General features: G+C 42.1%; 1 protein-coding gene across 7 annotated transcripts in view; it reads right to left on the reverse strand.

Annotated features, from left to right (window-relative positions):
* Nucleotides 1–21,619, reverse strand: part of TRPM3 (transient receptor potential cation channel subfamily M member 3) — a 1,922,641-nt gene that overhangs the window by 781,865 nt on the left and 1,119,157 nt on the right. For all 7 annotated transcript variants that reach the window (XM_069625801.1, XM_069625800.1, XM_069625799.1 and 4 more), the window contains exon 8: nt 13,139–13,262. In XM_069625801.1, coding sequence (XP_069481902.1) covers nt 13,139–13,262 — 124 coding nt within the window. The remainder of the gene's footprint in view (nt 1–13,138; nt 13,263–21,619) is intronic.

A 21,619-nucleotide genomic window follows, 5' to 3' on the forward strand; every position in this document is an offset into this window, starting at 1 on the left:
GTGCTAAGAATTCTGGGCAACTGGCCTATTCCAAGGTCAAATATTTGGCAAGATGCTACTATCTGACCAATCTGCAAAAAGGTATCCAACTGTCAAGCTGGCATCATGAACTTGTCTAGGCAAGTCCAACACACGAGCAGTGCTCTGTCGCTCAGATTCCAGAAAACATCCAAAACGATTTAGTTTAGTGGCAGGAGTCCTCTTTCTTCAGCTGCCCCAGGCAACTTCTATATATCTGCCACAAGGCTAGCCAATCAAATATATTTTAAAGCACAGCTGCCCACATACAATGTATATGCACGTGTGTCAACGTCTCACAAATGGCCATTTCAAACTGTTTATTTTCAACATTAAAATCAGCAACAACAAAAGATGTTTGGCACTTGATATCCTCACGCTGCACACTGCCTTCCAGGAACTTCCCAGGAACTTTGCAAAAAATAACTACCAGTGATTTGCAGAGCTGCACCGCTCCATTGCAGTCGTGCGTACGTGTGTGTGCGCGCGCGCGCGCGTCTGTGTTTAATAAATACCAGATTAGGGAAAATTGGTTAGCTCAGAGGAAAGTAAATAAAAACGGATTTCTGAGAACGTTTTTGGTCCACGCACACATTTTGATCACAAAGCAATTTGTCTCAATTCTACGATTTTAAAGCTGACATATAAATTGATGTATATGATCAGTAGGTTAGAAACATGTGGTGATTAATTATATTTACCTGGTAAAGTAAGTTACATCATCACACACAACGCTTGCTGTATGTTGCTGTGTGTTGAATAATGGTAACCTTGTATTAACCCATTACGTGCCCATCTACCCTGGAGTGCCAGTACAAACATTTTATTTTCAGGATGCACGCAGGGCTTGAGGAGAGAACAGGATTTACAACCCCCCTCCCCACCACAAGTCAGAAAACATATATGAAATGCGATGCTACTGTGTAGGGGAAAACTGACCAACAACTACATGAGCACAGTAATCCCCACCGGCAAAGCATTATAAGGAGGACAAAGGACACCCCCATTGGGAAAAAATGAAGCCCTTGTTGGGATTAAAGCCAGAGTCCTTATAAATTCAGTTTAGGACAGAAATTTCAAGCAAAACACAGGAATGTAAATGCAAGCAGATTTTCAATGCACTGGCAGATGGTTTGAACAGAAATCACTAATTTCCTAATCCAAGATTAAACATCTTTGTCAAGGTGGACACACAACCAGCACTGCCTACAACCTTCCGGCCTTCAATAGGTTTGCACCTGCCATAACTGACCCTTCCCCATCCCTTCATGGCTTTCTGAGACCAGCCGGACGGTGGGCCTGATTCATGGAAGTGTTTTATAATGGCGCAATCCCATAGGAAAACGTTCCATGAATCAGGCCCAGTGTTCCTTTCTAGTCCTTGCCTGTATACATTTAGCAGTGCCCATTTAAATTATTTCTCTGTTCCTGACGAAGTGATCTGAAGATTACAAAAGCTTGCAAATAAAGTACTTGGTTAAACTAAGGTATCAAACTGTTGCATTCTTTGGATCAACTACATGTTTGCAGACAACCACATATGTGTTTAACCCTCATTTGGGATCATCAGTGCAGTATAGCAGGACATCCTTGTGCTGGGAGGATTGGTTGCATCCTTGAGAGCTGTCTGACTTGGGATGATACAGCTTTGCATAAAACATCACTGGAATATAAGACAAAGACAATTTCTTGCAGCAAAAAGGATGCCTGTGGTCTGATTTGAATCCCCACAATGCATTGCTAAATGGCCCTGAACTGGAGGTGAACTTTCAGGGATGGCCACTGGGTGGTGCTGTGGCATGTATGGAGTGTTACCTGAAATGGCCTGTTCTACTCTACATTTCAGGAGAACATATATGTTCATACTTTTTGGAACCCACCAAACATTCAAGGAGCTTATCTATTTCCATGTGTACACACCACCTTATAGAGCTACATGTGTCCTGTGGCAAAAAACAAAATGACTTCCTTAGTGCATATAATTATCTTAAGGGCATACAGAAGATTCAATCAATCTGCTCTCGTGATGTAACAACAAGAAAAATGACCCTTGAATGTATTCTGTTGGCAGAACAAATGTCTCGGAACCCAATTCGTGGCCCACCACGGCTATGTACAGGTAACACGGAAAGGGAGGGTCCCCCTACTCACACGGGAACTGGGGAAAGTAATCATGTGTACAAAAAACATTGTTCTTGTTGGAAACTGTTCATACAACACTCTGGTGTTTATAATTCATGACCACAATGGATATGTACTTGCTCCATGATTCAACGAGAAGGCGGCCGTGACAGATACTTTGTGTTTCCTGTTTGGGTTATACCTGCTAAAGGTTTTAACATTCACACTCAGGTGACTCAGGCTGGATGTGAACTTGAGGATGTTAATCACATTATAAGACCCCACTCTGCTACTGTATTATATATATTTTAAACTACTCAGGTAATATAACATCCCATCTTCTATTTATTAACTCTCCGTGCCCCTAGATGTACATTTTCTTCAATGAATACCATGTTCTGAAGGTGCAGGTCTGTTTTATTTTACAGAGATAATTCCTTTTGTGATTCTATAGAAGGATGAAAACGTTTCTAAATTTTTTATGGACACAATTATCCACTCTCCATTTAGAAATGATCATATGAAAAGTCTTTCTTTACCAATGTCAAGGCAATTTCTTGCTAAGAAAGCCCCCATTTACATTAACAACACCATCTCACTGAACAGGACCACGAGAACGCTTAGATCTAACAACAATGCTCAACTCTTCATCCCACGCTGTAAATGCGTCAGAGCAGGGGGAAGTCGTTTTGCTGTAATGGCTCCGCAACTCTGGAACACACTCCCAATACATGCTAGAAAGGAGTCCTCACACCAGTGCTTCAAATAGACACTTAAAACGTGGCTATTCGACAAATTCGAACCAGATAGCCCCGTCTCCCAGCGCCACTAACTTCAGTCAGCAATAAGTACTACGCTACTACTGCCCACGCCTGCTCTGCCAGGAAAAGAACTGAATGCCAGCCAAATATTTTCCTCTTCCACCAGATGTATTACTATGCACTGTGTTCTTGCCAATTGTATGCAAGTAGACTGTTTCTTCTCAACAAGATGTCTGCAACTACGCCGTGATACCCCCAGGTTTGGCCGTAAAATAAATGCAATAAATAAATAAATAAATAAATTATGCAGTATGCAGTTGTTTTAACTGGTTACTAGACAACAGAGTTCATATATAGTGCACATACCCAGCTACCTAAAGTAAACTCATCCCCAGTCTTAATTGTTACCCGCATATATGGTTCTATCGAAATATACTTTATTCATTTGTACCCATCTTTAAATGCCATAGTTTGCACCCATGTTCCTGGTCTTCACTCTTGTTTCCACTGAATTTGCACGCCAGAGCCTCTTGAGACCCATCATGTTGTACCAGTTGCTCTGTCTTTATTATTTCCTATTTCGATGGTGACATGCATGTACTCTCATGAAAGTTCAAAGAAATGTAAAACGGTTTGATATTTTTAGAGTGTTAACATTTAAGCAAATGGGGTCAAACACTTAAATAGGTCATGCTTATTGATATGAAGACAAGAAAATGTGTGGAGTCACAAACAGAATACTTGTGCGCTATTTATCACTACTATATTCAGAAAAGGCGTCTCTAGCAGCAATTCCGTACCCACCAACCCATCCACAAAGGCTGGCAACAATTAACAATAGTATAATGAAAACGGGGGTAGGAATGCGCTTGACACTGTTAAACTAAAGTAAATCAACAGTCTTGCTGAATACAATGTTTTTAATAATAAAGCTTTCTTTGAAGAACAGCCGACACGTGTTTCGACACTTAGGTCGTTTTCAAGGCTGGTTAACACACATCGTAAATAAGAATAATATAGATGTTCAAAAAGATAACAAAGAAATAATCATTGAATACATAGCAGTAGAAAGATAATCGTTAAAATAAAGTACACATCGATATTCCAAAACGATAACGGAAATGCAAAAATAAAATAAAATGAATAAACATACCAGGAAAACATGCAGAGGGCGAGGTACAGCAGTTGTGGATCAGTAAAAACACAGTGAAATCAAAGATAACAAGAAAAGAAACGATTTAGAAAAAGATATAGACAATGTTCAGATGAGAAATCATCCATACGTATTACAGTTGGTACTCAAATATCATCTTAAAACTAACTGTAGCCAGCACCCCGTGGCACAACCACATGCGAGCCCAGACACCAGGAAAAAAAAAAAAAACAAAAAAACAAAGTGCTAATCACAGTCCAGAATAACCCAAAATTAAATGGAGGGATATTGTAAATACAGCATCAGCTAATATTACGTGATACTAAATAATTAAAAGATACCAATTATATAGAGTAGCATAAGGATAATGCAAAATTCCTTTCGATGATAATATGATACAGAAAAGTCACTTACCACACAAAACTAAAGATCATCAATTAGCTGGTTATATCCTATTCAAAGTAAAAATATATAAAACAAAAATAGAACTCAGTACAGGAGCTATGAAATCAATTGAACAAAATGATGAGGACTAAAATAAATCACTCACCGGATCAAAATATTGAAAAAGTTCCCATCACTTGGGAAATATGGCGAAATGCAAAAGAACAAGGTACTAGTTGCCGTATTGGCCGACTGAATTATATAGCCTGAAAGGAAACCGGATCTAATAAGAAAGCTGTCGATTTCAATCAGTTAAAGATTCAATATTCACCAAGAGGAAATTACTTACTCGATATATCGAGTGAGAAACATATATACCAGGATAAATTCAACCGTCAATGATCGAAAGCTTCCAAGATAAAGTGTGTCGCTAAAGACGTCACAGAAGTGACGGCGACGTAAGTGGAGGCGCGTTACGTCGCTCTGGTGACGTATTGTATCAACAAGGTGACGGTAGCCGTACGCAGTGCGCCCCGGTCGCAGGCTATGACGTCAGATATCAACATAGTTTCGAAAAGGTGACTTACAGTGCCCGATAATTGCCGGAAAATCCTCACAACCATTTAACGTGAACTCCATGAATATGGTATACAAACAGATTCCAAATTAGACTAAAGAGTAATATAAAAATTACTGGTGGTCGGACACGCATGAGAGGTGAGCCACGGTGATAACTGGCCCCAATCAGATAGATGTTCAAAACAGTGGTGCACATGCATGAAAAAAACAACCTTTCTGCTCACAAAATTCAATATTGATAAGGTAAGCCTTATTTAGAGAAAAACATGCATCTCATGATCTGAATTCAACCCACGTGTTGTGCATCTCAAAAGACAAATTAATTTGGCTTCCATCTGTCGCAGTTTAAGCTGGAGATTGCCGCCTCTTTTCCCTTTATGTGCTTTCTGCAGACCAATAAAGCGCAAATCAGTGATTGAGTCCAATTGATGCTCTACTTGCCAATGAATTGCTAATGGTGATTTGGGTTCACACATCCTGAGGCTGGCCAAGTGTTCCCTGATGCGTATTCGAAGCTGACGGATGGTACTGCCCACATAGAGTTTGCCACATACACATACAATGGCATATACCACATGGGTAGATCTGCAATTAATGTAGTCCTTAATGGACACTCTAGTTCCAAATTTATCAGTGAAAATTTCACACTTGGGAAACGCCCAGGCACATTGATTGCAATTTCCACATTTACGAAAGCCCGTCAGTTGTTGTAACCAGGAAGTTTCTGTGGTTTTGTTATCAAAGAATGATGGACTCACCCGTGATTTAATAGTTGGTGATCTTAAATAAGTAAATTTCGGTTTAGGAGTCAGGTATGGCTCTAGATCCTTGTCAAGTCTCAGGATGTGCCAATGTTTGGCAACCAATTTGTACATCATGGAAGAATCAGACGTAAATGGGGTAACCAAAGAAATATGGGGTAAAGAGTCTTTAGATTTGGCTGCCTTGTTCAAGAGGTCTGGTTGAGTGACACCAATGAATTTAGCATGTGCTTCATTGATTACAGAGGCTTTGTATCCTCTGTTCAAAAAACGTTGACTAATAATATTAGATTCTTTGTCAAAGTCGATAGGGCGTGTACAGTTCCGTCTGGCCCTGTGAAACTCACCCGTAGGGATATTATTAATAGTAGTTCGTCGATGGTTGCTCTGTGCTGCTAATACGGAATTCACCTCAGTAGGTTTCCTGTAAGTGCACGTGTAAATTTGTTGATTCTCGACAAATATATGTAAGTCCAAGAAGTCAATTTGTTTACAATCAGATTTGCCAGTGAAATTGATCCCAAAGGTATTAGTATTGGCATAAGTAAGGAAGTCATTGAAGGTATCCTCAGTGCCTTTCCAAATCAAAAAGATATCATCAATAAAACGTCGCCATGTAACAATGTTGGCATGATATTGATTTTGATTCAAAATATGGGTCTCCTCAAAGTATGCCATAAAGAGATTAGCCAGGGAGGGTGCAAACTTGGCTCCCATGGCTACTCCCTTCAGTTGAAGATAGAATTGGTCATTGAAAAGAAAAATATTATTGGCTAGAACAAATTTGAGAAATTGTTTAAGCATAGAGACATGTTCAATATAAGATGCCGAACAATCTTTAAAAACATAATCTAATGTAAGTGATGCCAGATGGTGATCAATATTGGTGTACAAAGCAACAACATCAATGGTAGCTAGCAAAAAGTCTGATTGCCAAGTAGTGGCAAAGAGGTCCTTAAGAATATGGGTACTATCTCTGATGTAAGAATTCATTCGTATTACATTATACTCTTATTGATATGAAGTATGCACACTCACAGTACAGCTTAAGATTTAATTGTAGAACTTATCTAATAATTCAACTTTCACTAGCTTTCGGTATACAACAGACACAACATTTTAAGTGCAGAGTAAACCCCTGAGATAGTGCTTGTCTATCTGTGGAGAAGGCCTCCCTGTGAGCTGTCAATCAGCTGTGGCGGAAGCACACACGGGAAACAGGCCTGCACATACGTCAATTCTAGGCTGCCCAAGGCAGCAGCAGAGCTGTTCTGAAAGGATGTCAATCCAACAAGATTCCCACACGCTTAGGAGCGAAGCTGCTCTTGTCTTTTAAATCAAAATGTCACAGGGAAGGTTGGAATGCAGGGCAATCAGACGTGTGTTTAAGGAAGCAAACCCTGTGTGGCCCACAGTGGGCAGACATAGATGTGCTTCGAAGGTGCCATACTATCAGCCCTGTATCCCGGGGCTTGTTGTCCATGTTACTTATTATTCAGATATATCCTTTGCCAGGCTCAGGCTGACCTATAGGGCATTAGGCCCATGGCCGAACCAAAAACACAAAATGCTGGTGTGGGCCAGTTTTTTTGGGTCAAAGTGGGCCACTTCTTTGGTCAATTTGGGCCAGTTTGATGAGTTAATTCACTCTGCGGCTGGTAGTTTTTACCAGTGTCGCTAAATAAATATTCTTTAAAATGCACAATTTGCATCACACTTTATCAAAAACGAACAGTGTCACGAAAGGAATGAATAGCCATTTGCAACGGAGGGCCATTTTTTCATTGGTGCCCGAGATAATGTTATGGCCCATTCCGACCTGGTCCTTTGTCGGATGTGTCTTGTAATTACGGGCCATGTTGCTCATGTCTTGCCACACACAATGGCGTGCTTGACTAGATTGACTTTGGCCAGAACAGCAAGAAAATCTCCAACGGTCTGTCAGTGGGCACACTCAAGTGCTAAAAAGAACGGATATTTGATAGTTAAAAAAGAAATCTTAATTTGACACTCTTTCCGCTCCAGTGTTTCTGTTGTGGGATTAAGTAAGGGACGTTGCACTAGGATTCACCCCTTGTCCACAAATTATACTGTCTGGACCAATAGTTGACATTCACAGGCTCTTCAGTTTGTTATGTATCCATCTAGCCAACAGCTGAGTCATCTGGCACTTTACAACCATCTTGACTGCTTATTTTATTTTATGTGCACGATTATGGAACATTATTTGCAAGAGGTTTTCGTTATAGGGTCTATCTATGCTGCGTAGGGCATCCTTCTTACTAAAGGTCTTTTAAATCACCTCTAGGTGTAAATATGTATCCATCTTGGAGTGGCATGAACTCGATGTGTCCAATGGCGCTGAAAGGAGTACACGTGAGTTTGCACTATTGAGGGATGTATGTTCATAGTAGTGGTATAACATCTAGGATAGGTGTGTCTCTGCTAACAGACAATTTGAGCTTCACACCTGTGGTCCATGCACCAGCATCCAAACCCCACCCAGAACAAGGAGATGCAACTGCCCAGATTCACCCCTCAAGATGTGTGTAATTGGTGGCTCGGGTGGAACCTGTCCCACGCTGTACGTGCATTGTGCCTACTGTGTGGGTCTTGACATCTTGGCAATGGAGCTGTCAGCCAGGGGTGTTGATAGGTCTACAAAAGATCTGGGGCTACACTAATGTTGGGACTTTCGTGATCCGGGGATACCTAGCCTTTTGGTTGTAGCCCCTGACCATCTGGGCTACAAGCACAATCAGCCGCCCCCTAGCAACACCTCTGCACATCTACCTTTTCTGGCATTACCTGGTCTTTTGAGGGTTACAAATTACAAATCCCAGCATTCACACAAATTTCTGCGCATGAGCGGGAACGCTGTGCAACTTCACATGAATCACCCACGTGTACTCTAAACAGGAAGAACCTTCACCCTGGGTTCCTCATCGAGTGTGTCTGCTTCCTTTGTGATGTCGGTTAGGTTCTCTGTTCTCCCCTGCCTTCTTCTGGGTCTTGGCCAGTGCCTCTGTTTTGGGTTGCCTTTTCCCGTACTCATTGTACTGTAGTTGCCTGTTCAGTTGCCTGAAGCTGCCTGTATTCTCGACCACCTTCTGCTGTACCATTTGTCCTATGACTGCCTGCAAGAGGCCCATCTCTGCACGTTATTTGGATTTCTAGTTATTTGCCATTTCACTGTGGGGTTTGTGTCACTAACGTTGTCTATCCGCTTGTTCCTCACATTTATACCTAACTGTTTGATCCCCATTTCTGCCCAGGTAGTTTCAGGGCTTGGAGACTTCCTTTGGCCTCCCTGTGCCATTCAATATTTGTGGATTTCCTTCTCGTCCCATATGCTGTAGTGTTGCTTGTGGACTTCCTTCTCCTCCGCAATGCCATCCGGAGATGTGTGAAATACTTTCATCCCTGGAGAGTGTCCTAAAGCTCCTCTTCCTCCTCCTGCACTTAAGTTTTCTATTTTCACTGACACAGTTTCTGGTGTCCACTTTTGTATTTTGTTTTTTTTTTCACCTTAAACTGGTGCAATCCTGCCTATCCTATTCTAAACGTTTGTTGTTTTTTCATTTCTACAGCTTGGGGGTTGGCATCTGGTGGATTTTTATGTATATATTTATTTATTGTGTGTTACGATTCAAAAAGATGGACTTTTCACACAATTTGAGATACAAAAATATGTCATTAATACATTTGATAAAACACAGCCTATATTTTTCCAATAACATTTTTAAAACACAAAGACAGCTAGCTTCCAGGAAGTATAAAACTCTAACTAAAATCACGATTTCATTAGTATTTAAAATCCTAATCCAGCTGCAGATAAGCCAATATTTTTTTCCATTCGGAGCATAGACAATACTGGCCAGATTGTCCAGAATCGACACAAACCCCTTTGGACATTTCCCCTGATCCTCAAGACCTTCATTGTCGGGAATAGGTTTAAATATAATTTAAGCATTAGGATTTTAAAATGGAAATCCCTAGACAGGTGTTTCCTCAGTTATGGAGAGAATAAATTAAAGATTTTAAATAACCACCTAAAGTGATCATAACGCACTGATAAGCCAACAACTCAGCCCTCAACTCGATCCAGGCATACCTACAGAGCTTGACTTAAGTTTTGTTTGGGTTTCCAACCATCTTCTCAGTTGACGACTCCATTTTTATTAGGAGCTCTCTACAGATGTGTCCCTATTGTTCCAATGCTCTAAAAGTCCCTTTGCCCAGGACAAAGTTAAGTAGGCCAAAGAAGGATGCCGATGGGGGAACTAAGACGTTAGCAAATATTTGTAGAAGTCTCCACTCAACATAAGTCTGCATTGTGAGTTGTCCCAGTTCATGGAGAATACCCGCCAACGGAACCGCTTGAGGGAGATGCAAGATCTTCTGCCACAATAATGCTTCCAACTTGTCCCAGGGGATATTCTTATCATAGGTTGGGCATCAAAAATTATGCCTTGGAGAATTTTTTGACTATATATTTTAGTGGAAGTGCCAAGTATCTCCCGAATTTATAATCAAATTTCATCAACTGAGAAACGGCTGCTAGGCATTTAGTTCTAAGGTTCCTCACAATGCTCGTTTGGTGCATTTTCCTTCCTGCCGTTTTCTCCATCACTTGGATTACTGGAAGTTCTGACTGGGCGATGGAGAGGGTGGCCAATGAGGGCTATTCTGGTGGATGTTCAGGATGCGCCGGACACATTGTATAAAATAGCCACAAGAACTGCTCGGAGGAATCAGGCTATTTTGCATTGTAATTCCACAGATTCCAGAATTATGTAAGAGAGTGTTTCATGAATGTATGCACACTTGACAGTCAATCCTGCTCAGAGTATTGTGGTATTATTCGTGAAGTACAACGCTGGCCACTACTGTGTTTCTTGAGAGATCAACTAGTTGTGAGGTGGTGCAGATATCAAACGTGGTGGTGGGACATTGCAAAAAGACATGGGGAAGGCACCATTCTAGTTAAAGTCCTTGAGGCAAGTGGTCACATATGCACCCAGTAAAGACCAGTTAGATCCAGCTTTCTACCACTTCATGCAAAGGCCATCCAGTCGCAAGCAGCTGCCACCTCTACCTACCGCAGCTCCTGGAGGTTTTAAGAGCATATTGTTGACCTAATAGGATAAAGTGGGGCATATTTCAATCTTTCATGCAACCCTTGGTTTGGTTAACTGTGCTATTGCTGTACACTCCTCATCACGCCAGAGAATCCCATCTCTCGCTGTTCATGGCATATCCTCCATTAGACAGTGTTTCATGGGTGTGGGAACACTTGAGAATCAAATTAATTAATGTGGTATTTAATTCCAAAAGCAATCCCACCTGAGCCCTCATAGAAAATGTGGCAGTTGGGGTAAAAACAAGTTGTTATACAAAATATTGTTTGAGTGTGGATACTAAGGTACTTAAAATATGCAGTATTTCTGAAATACCACATCTGGTAAACACCTCACAATTCCACATTCGAATGCTGCATGCATTTACCTCCAACTAAAAGGTTGTGGCAAAACTATTCTCCCAACAACAGCATGTTGGAAAGTCTGAGACAAAAAAGATGATGGGGTCACACACAGGATGCGGGAATGTGGCATCTCAGACGCTCATATTCTCACATCCTTATTGTAGGGAACCTTATTTTCCTGGAACTGTACGGGTGTTAAACCCTATTGCCTCAGTTCATAAAGTAAACACTTTTCACATAAACATTACATTTCTTTTACTTTGAATTAATTCATAAAAGACAAACATAAAATATAACACGTATTTTCATGCCCGAAACAGGGATGGGAATGCATGTTTAAATACTACCAATACTGCCTGCTTGCTATGAGTAAACCTCAATTGCAGTGATAAACTCGCACTGCCAGTGGACCACCAAGATGTCTGCATGCAGTGACAGCAGTTATCACTACAGGGAATCTATTAGGGGGGCCACACACCTCCAAATGGGGCCCCTACTCTAACATGGGGCATGTATTTCAGTCTCTCATGATGTCTGAGAGCCAGCTGGGAGATTAGATATGGGATAAAGTGCCCCTTGTCAATACATGGCCACACACTGTCAACCCATTTAATACCTGGCCTCTTGCTTAGTCTAGTATAAGGGATCTTCAATTTGTCTGATCCCTATAATCAATGTGGAGTCCAATTGGATTAAAAAAAAAAGCTAATATGCAGTTTCTAATGAGCCACAGAAAATTAGTTTAAGCAGTTTAATATAGCGAATTGAAAAACGCTTTAACTTTGTGATTTAAAATAAGTCATAACTTGCAGATTCTTGCTCATGTGTTAAACTCCAGCAGTGCATAAATTAAACATTCTACCATAAACAGTTGTGTTGAGATGTCCGAATAAATAAACCTGGGTTTCTTGTGCTGAAGCCAACTCAAGGTAATGAAGAGTCGCAAAAAAGCCAATAAAAGGAGACACTTCTCTGATTGGCCTCTAATGTGAACAATAAAAAAGCCTTATTCCTTGGACAATATTTTGCGTCTTCCTATTCATTTGAAATAGAACGAATAGATCGCATTCCTTATTTTGAAAATATCACTGTGAATGGGTGCCCAGAGTCAAAACCGATACAACAGAATGGGGAAGAAATTATACATTAATTTAATATTGTGTTTCAATTGTCTTGAGCAGAGTGCATTACAGAACATGTTGGTCAAAATAAGCCTTTGTTTCCAATGTTCTTTCAGAAAGCAACCTGGCTAATTGTTTGGTAAGCACAAGCCAACACGTGTTTCAGGCTTAGTGCTTCATCAGAAGTCAAATGTGTCTCCTAACCTTGCTTCTAATTTGATCATGTTCGAATTACAGAAAACCTGAATTCATACTGATAGTTTGTTTTTTGGTTAGCAGTTCTGATGTGAAGCGCCTTAATGGTTTCCAATTAAATCTTCTTTTCGGGTTCTTGGGTTGTATAGATGCAATACGGTGCATGCCTAAAACTCTTGGGTTAGCCATATTCTTATTTAGCTGAGGGTTCCCCCTCGTAATGTCGAAGTTACAGTGGTCCTCATTCCGGAACTACTTGTCACGTGTTAGCGTGATTTAACATAGGTTATCACATGCAGGTACTTGCTCACCTGTTAAACTCCAGAAGCACCCACATTAAACAGTCTACCATAAACAGTTGTTTGTGAATGAATGGCTGTAAAGCTCTCAGAAAACTATTTTACAAGCAAGGAATGTGAAAAGCTTGTCATGGCTTTTATTAAGTGCTGCAGTGACAACTATAGTTCGGCATAACAACATGATTTCCAAGCTTTTGTATGGACTTTGCAGGTTGCCATGTATTATAAGTGCATAATGCATGTGGCGGGTTACTAACTTACCAGCTCCTTCTTTTTCATGCACTCCATGAGGATTATGAAGAGGTGCTGGGCCTGGGTACGGGTGTAGTTGAAGGTCTTCTGGATTGTCACAAGTAACTGATCTCTCAAGGTTTCATTGATTAGACTGGAGGAGCAAGAAAAAGAACACATTGTACATGCAGTTAAATTAAGTGCCTAATTTGTGAAAAAATAAGGGCGAGGGCTCAAATATTTTCTAGCACACCATTGACAAATCAGGATGGGTAGCTTCCCGCTAACTGTTGCCACCATCCACGGCTGCTCCCCTTAGTGTCAACATTTATCGGGTTGCAGCTGCAACACCCGCTGGCTCATGGGGGTTGATGGATGTATTGACAATGGCTGATGTGTGATTGATAAATTCCAATCAACATAACATAAAACAAAATACTTGTGTCATGATAAGAGAGAAATGTTTAGGTGTGTCTTTAAACACAATCATTGTTAACATTTTGCTCTGATTGTATAGGTACTTCTTAGGTGGCAGACATTTTAAATAGTAAAGTTGACAAAATACGACATCATAATTGAACTGAGTGTAAGATAATAAGTGCTGGGGCTCAGAAATAAGTGCCAGGGCTGTGCCCCGGCAAACATCTGCACAAATTAAGCACAACGTAAAGGTTAAGCACATCTCACCGGATGCGCCGCATGACTGGATACATTTGCGTAAAAGGCCGGCAGTATAGCAGCTAGCTTTGGAAGCCGCCTGCGCTCTCTAATGCAGGCGCCTTTACCTCTTAGGCTTGATTTCCCATCCAGGCCTGTCTAGCTGACAGAAACTCATTTCTGTCTGTCAGCTGTGGGGGATTCCCACACTCTCCTGGGCTCAATGTTTCATGAACAAAAAAGAACACACAGGGTCTGGTTTACAAAACGTGTTTTTAATGGGAAAGCCCAGTTAAAAAACGCTTTGTAAATCAGGCCCAGAATATTCACCCTGTTGAGATCCGCACACATGCCTTAACTGCGCCATTGCCATTGTCGCTGCGGTGTGCACGGTTTCTTGCATTTCTACCGCTGAGCTGTTGTGCTCTTTATTCCTTTAGTGCCTATTGAGTATTTGCTCCCCTTTTTGTGACCCTGAAATGTGGCTTTAAGGGCTTGATTTGCAGAATTCTTTAGCGTGGTGCAAAGTGACTTTGTACTACCAACAAACACCCTGAATTACAGAACACTTGCACTGAAAAGGTACGCTTTGCATCGTCAATTGGGCCCTTTTTCAGTGCAAAGTGATTTACACAGCAGTGCAAAGTGTATTTTTGGAGTGAAAATTGTAAATCAGGGTGTTTGTTGGCAGTGCAAAGTCACTTTGCACCACGCAAAAAATTCTGTAAATCAGGCTCTAAGTACTCTTGAAACCAAGAGCTACGTTTGCGTGCGATGCTTTTGTCTACGGGTTGTGTCTCAGTTGATGTTCCTTGCGAATGGATATTAAGAATTTCTCCACCGAGTCACGACTTCAGCTATAGACTGCTTGATAAGTCATATTTTTGCATTGTAATGATTTCACTTTTACCCCTTTAAAAGCATCAGTGTTCAGTGCAATTTTAAAGGCCTGTTGTTCTATGGGCATCAATGCGTAATGCTTCAGGGACAGTCGTGGAACTATGTTGCCTTCTGGCCCGCCCCCGCTCATCATAAACCCCATCGCCACGCCCCTGCCACGCGCAATTCAAACCCCCAAACAAACGCGCCTGCGGTTTAAGGGAAAGTTCAATGCAATGCAATGAAGTGCACGTTTCAACCATGGGTACATTTTTTTGGGGGGGGGCATGGGTGTTTGTCCCCCTCAACTTTGGTGGCACAGTATTTTGACCCCCTCATTCGGCAGGGGCACCTTTCCTTTAGATATCATGACTCATCCAACGTTTTTAGTAAATTTACTCCACTGTTTCCAACTTCTTCCTACACTTTTATTTTAAAACAAAGCCATTCCAAAGTAAAGGAATGATAAATCTTAAAAACAAAAAAGTAGAGGAGCACCGCTCCCAAGAGCTGCCGTCCACTTGGACCACTCTTCAGGGACCATGTTGGAAATCGTCTGCAGGGTGGGAGACTGCGGCTCATGGGGATTCCCTGTGCATCTCCTGCAGCTGCTAGCGATGCACGTGATTACAAAAACTCTCCGGCAAAGCTGCATTTGTGTCTTCAGAACGCAAGAGTGGTGATGTTACAGACTGGCCCTTCATGATGTGCAGGGTGACCTGCCCACGGGGCGTGGGTGCAGTGCCCGACAGCACTGACCATGAAGGGTCTCCCAGCCTTCCCACGTTTCCCTGATCCAGCTGTTGAAAGTTCCCTAGTGCAAAGCCAGACTGAGATGGACAGGGCAGGTGAAACACTGAAACTATGTTCTTATTGTGTAAGCGCCTAACAAGCAAACAATGGAATAAAAATAAATAAAATAAACCTGACCTTAACAACATCAGTGACTTAGCTTACGTCATGTCCTCCAACATGCCAAGGCAGCAGCATCCGCTGCAGAGCACTCATTTCATTCCCACACATACACACACCACACAGTACCAAGTCATGGATGGCAGGTACATGGTGAGGGTATGTAGGCACCAGAGCAGCCCTACCATGACTGAGTGACTTCACAATCCATCTACTTAGACAACCCGAGACAAGACAGGAAGGAGATGGGGAGGGTCTATTAGTCCCAAAACCTGGGCCTGAAATGCAGAGTTTGCTGACTCCATATACCTGCACAGTGACATTTTAACCACAGTCTAGACCACAGTGCTTATTCATGATGGCCCTCAGAGGCTCATGATTATGTAACTACTAGAGGTGTGTTTTCATCAATCCCCTGTAACAGAACATAACATAACTCTGCCTGCGGCCTCGCTCAGGACGCAGAACCCAAGAGCCATCTTTTAAGCGCTTGTTGTGTATCCCTTGGCATAGGGATGGTGGCAAAGTCCCCAAAAACGATTCCAGTAGGGGGCAGAGGGTCCATGTGTGGGATGGGGGCAAACAAATACAGATACCATTCTGAGATGAACCTCAGTGGCATTCAAATGTGGCCAACCCTTTTTCTGTAAAGGGAACATAGGTTTGGTGGGGTGGAGTGGGATGTCCCTGATTTGCAAATTACATAAGTTCCTATTTTTAATGTGTGGCATATGGAATACAACCCTCTCACTTAGTATTGCAGAAGACACCCTACAACCTCTTCAGCAATAATTAGCCCTGCACCACAAGATACATAAAGCCATTTACAAAGTTCTGTTCTAACGACTACTTATGGAGAACTAAGTAACTCAATCATCTTTAGAGGACACAAAGGAATATGCTTAATTCAGTGCTATTCGCGTTGGGCATACAAGCTTATGCATACACAGTGGTAAGACGCATTTTAAAGTTAAGAGCCCTCCCGCCGTGTTTCTTCTTTATTGAGCACCACTTCAAATCACCTGGGAAAACCACAACATCTGTATCTGTGACGTGTATTGCTGTGGTATTTGGTGCATCTGTGGCTGCATTTGCGGCTGTGACTGTAGTTGCGTCTGTTGCGTCTGTTGTGAGAAGGGTTGCTGCTGTGTGTGTTGAAATGTGCCCTGTTCTTGCTGTGTCTATGCAGAATACAGCAGGGAAAATACAGGCCCCCGTCTTGGAACGGGTTGCTGCGATTCTTAGGCCAACTGTCAATCAAAGGTACCTGTAGCTCTCATATAGTTGTCTCCCATGTCTGAGTTACAATACATATACTATAAGACTATTGAGTTTCTTCGCTATCATTTTCATATTTGGCAGAAAGCAATCCCTTCCTGATAGCTCCATAACCTTAACCAAAATGAAGTTAAAATCAATGAAACCTTACAAGATATGAAATTAAAATCAATAACAGCGAGGGCAATTCAATTACATAGGTTAATATGACTGCCCGGCTGATCAATTCGTCCATCTCAGCAATGGGCATTATTGTTACAATCAGAGGAATTGCTGCCAATGGAGATGGTGGATCTCGCATATAATAGTGACCTCTGGTTAACGTAGCACGACAGTTCGGTGACTCTTCACAGAATCGTGGTGTTCGCAGGAGCTGAATCTGCAAGAACCCATGGCACTTTGCTTTGGTGTTATGAAGCTGGATGGGATCGCCAAGCTTTCCATTTTGCTGTATTAAGGTCATTATGGATTTTTCTTTACAAAACAATCACTATAAAGTGCAATGCATTAAGTTTCACATTAGCAGAAAACCCAGATATAGATAGGGATGTATAGTTCAAAGGTCATGAAATTCTCTCATAATGCATTGTGGTAATGCAGTCATACACAGCGGAATCCTCTGGGGCAAAGCAATGCATGGTACCTAATGTTGTGTCATATCCCCCTCCCTGTCCGGGACATATTTTCTAAACTCTGCCCTTGTGCCAAGGAATGGAGCAAATTAATGTAGCACCTGTTCTGATGCGCGCATAATCGGGATGTAAGCAAACAGGATTTGCGCTACTCCCGGTTTCCCAAAAATATTTCAGTAAGGCAAAAATGAAGCAGGCAGTTTTATTTTTTTTTTTTACTATATTTACAGTGTTTAACGACTATAAATGTGGAAAAGACAATTATTTTAATGCTGCACTGCAAACATAGAACACAACAAGTCAGAGCGATTTTTGCTCAAGGGCTTGTCGCTAATATAGATTGGGGCTAAACCTGTTATGTCCATTCAGTATTACCTAAGCTGTAAAACTGCCGCAAAGTGCACTTGCTTATTTCACAGCACTGGTACACATGCCAGTCAATCTAGCCCCACATGTGCAATTGCTCGCTGTTCTATTTTGCATATGTGTGCTTGATTGTAGACATACGTACAAAGTGTGGCGCACAACCCACCCCCCCCAAACTGCACTGAAGAGACAGTTGGCCCAGGGAAATCTATAAAGAACTGGAGGGCCACGTACACCATGTATGTATTCTGCGCACAATAGCTGCACAGAGCAGATTACAGGTCAAAGAGATGGGCTCTTGACGGGGGTGTGGCTGACTGGGCGATCACTGATTTGCTCACAGTTTGAAGGAGTTTTACTGGTGAGAAGCGAGGGGCCTCCTCTGGGAAATGGCAGTTGTCGCTCTCGCCTGGCACTGTTGCTCTTCCGAGGCTTGAAATACAGCAGTAGAATTGCTACTTGCCACAGGTCTAGCATGTATGCTACTGGCAAATGCATGTTGCCGTCTGTTCATAAAGAGGTTCCTGTGCCTATATGTGGGATGAGCAGCTGCCAGACGTTCGGTGGTGCTAAATTTCTCGGATGATTTCAGGTGTGCTTGTTGACTTCAAAGCAGCTCTTGTAAGTGCATTCACAGAGGACCTTTTACCTAATAGCACACTTGCTATTAGCCCAATGCAGCACACAACACCTAGGCTGGCTGTCCATGAGCATACACCTTGTGTTTTTCACCCAAATTTCTTAATTCGGCTTCGTCTAATATCCATGTACTATTTCAGCTAACACTGAGTTTCCCATCGTTCACACAAATCTGGAGGTAATGTGCAGGCTATCACTTTAAAAAAGAACGTTGGCATCCTAAACTGGACATCTCTACGGAAGTGACTTGGCCACTAAAGGTACCTGGCAGGAACTAACTCTGGCAGTGTTGCTTTCTGCGAAGCAATAAGGAAAATGCCCACATGGAGTCCCGCTCCAATTCAGACCCGGACAGCCACAGGTAGATTTCAGGCTCCTGGGAACACATATTTGGGAGATAGCAGGAGGGAGAGTTGTAAGTTTAAATCTGGGTGAGATAGAATAGGTGATTGGAATTGGACCCAGAGGAGGCCAATGAAAGATCTGCATGGATTGCGACAGAGGGATAGGTAAGGGAGGCAGATGGACCGACACTGCCTTATGAGGCCCGCCATTACCACAAGAGGAGACTCTAACTTTCACAATCTGTGCCCTGATGCATTACAGGAAGTGGCAGGCAAGAGAACATGGAGGACAGAGGCCACAGGATACTGTAGCCAAAAGGCTAAGCAAAAGCTAACAAATTCAAATTCCCCATTCTCAGCTCCTTAGATTCAACAGAAGGCGTGGCCGAGGGGGAACATGCTATCTACATGCTCTAGGAACTAGGGTTGCATGGAAATACCACACACCACTTTGCAACAGATAGATCAGAGCAGGAGGATGGGAAGTTTCCATCTGACTTGGTTTGAATGATATAGTGCAAGAGAGGTTCAGAGTAATAGCGCACATTGGCAGCCTTTCACGTCTCCTTGGCTCATGAAGGTTCCCTTGCCTAGGAGTTCTCACTCCTCTTCATTGGATGTGGCGTGTGAGGCGTGTAAGACTGCCTTATGGAGGGGAGGTTTTTTACTCCAATGGCTCCTGTTGTTCTGCCTCCTCCCGCTGTTGGCCTTGCTGGGGTGGATTCCATGCTTGACACTGTGCATCCCACTGTCCATCTTGCCAGCTGCACCTTGCTCAGAGGTGGTTTCCAGTGACCTGCATTGCTGCCACCAAGAGAAAATGAAACAATGTATCCATTTAGTAGGCCCTGCAGTGAAAGGAAGCTAAGTGAGTCACCTCCAGCTGACTGTAAACGCCACCATCGCATCTCACGCAGATTTCCTTTAACACAATGAACTTGCAGAGCATATGATAGCATCCTGGTTTCCTCTGTAGCAATCGACAATTGGCGACAGAGGTAACACACACAAATGCCCCTCTTTCATTCAACATGTCTGGCATCCAAGCATGATTACAAGATACCCTGTCATGGATGTTCAAAGCTGAGGGTTGAATCAGGACCATAGTAGATGATCAAAGATGCCAAGTGGCCGAAATATGGGAATACCTAATAAGGGAACTGGAGGGCCACCAAAAACAGACGCTGCACTTACAGTATCCTAAGGTTTGATCTTGGGGAAGGGTCACACTGTTAAGAGTCTGATTTGATTTAAACCTTATTTCCAAAGCTCTTTACTTTAATATGTGTTCACCATTTTGAGGCTCAGAGAGTTTGCATGGCCTTTGCATGGCCAATCCCCAGAACCAATCGGTCCACAGCAATGACTCTGGAAACATTATATCACAACACCTAGAAGTCCATAAAATCCTTTTTGCAGCAAAGGGTATTCAGCAATTGGCTTTGTGGCAACATATTCAAGACATGGAATTACTTGCAGGAAATCAGCATAAAAATAACGGAGTCCTAAAACTCCAACCACTCGTTCAAGTGTGAAATTGGCAAATGGGCTTTTTGCCACAAAGTCTCAATGAAGTTCTCTCTGAAGGTATGAGTGAGAACCGTATCCAACCCAAGAGGAATAAACATCTTCTGATCCTATTTTAATGAATCCCAAATAGTGAGATTATTATCTGACCTTGTTAGAATCTTTTACCTTTTACCAGCTCTAATTGTCACTGTATCTTTCCACAGCCTCTACTGGGAATCATATTGTAAGTGAACCTTGGTTAATAGTTTGGGTGAGCTGGAAGCCGTATGTATCCCGAACCCCAACATGGAAAGTCAATAGATATCCTTACCCTTGATCTAATTCTGGGACACACCGCCTCAGTTATGCATCCTCATTGAAATAGGATACTATCCTCTGGGGAGCACTTCAGAAACCTAGAAGCCCTGTCTCCAATTTAATTCATTTTAGATATTTGTTTTTTGGGCGATGTTGTTGCATTGGTATGGCATAATGTTTATTTTTTGGTAAATAGTAGAATGCTTGCTAAATGTCAATGCATCACATGCCCTCCAGGAGACCGGGAGTGCTGACTAGCTATTTTTAGATCAAATCCTTTCAATCATTGGCCCCGTGAGAGGGGAAATGAACAGTTGTGAACCAATAGACGATATTTCTAGGTTAATAAAGTAGCATCATGGCTCTGTGCTCATCTACTCTAATGGCCATCTGCTGGCAATACACACAGGCCCGCTGATCATTAATAAGATCAATTTGTTTGACCATAACTTCAAACCTGGGAACAGTGCTGTTGAAGATTCTGAAAAGAATTACAATATTTCAACTTCAGTATTTTCTCTAATCCAAGAACTTCCAGGGCTTTAGTTTTCTGCCTTTGACGTGGCACAGTGTGATCTAGTTCCCATGTGGGATGATAGTGTGGTCCTTGATGAGGAAACTTTTGTATCACTGCTCATCCTGTTGCATCTGTCTGTGGTTTTTGACATCACAGACTCTCTCTTGATTGGCTGAAAATGGGAACATGAATCCCTGGCACCACTCTTTGTGGGCCAGTCTTTTCTTTTTGATAAAGAAGAGTGTATCAGGCTGGAGGGTTGGTTATGCATTGGCACCTGGTCACTCATCCTTTCTTCCATGCCTCGTGTCTCCAGTATTACTCACATTTCATTAATATGTAAACATATATTCTGGAAACTAGATAGAAAATGAGATATGCTTAAAAGTAAATATTGACTCACTGCTTGGTAGCGAGGCCGAACAGACTGAGATATGTTTTAAAATGGATGCCAAAACAC

This window comes from Ambystoma mexicanum, chromosome 6p (assembly GCF_040938575.1).
Source record: "Ambystoma mexicanum isolate Mex_15411 chromosome 6p, UKY_AmexF1_1, whole genome shotgun sequence".
Lineage (NCBI taxonomy): Eukaryota > Metazoa > Chordata > Amphibia > Caudata > Ambystomatidae > Ambystoma > Ambystoma mexicanum.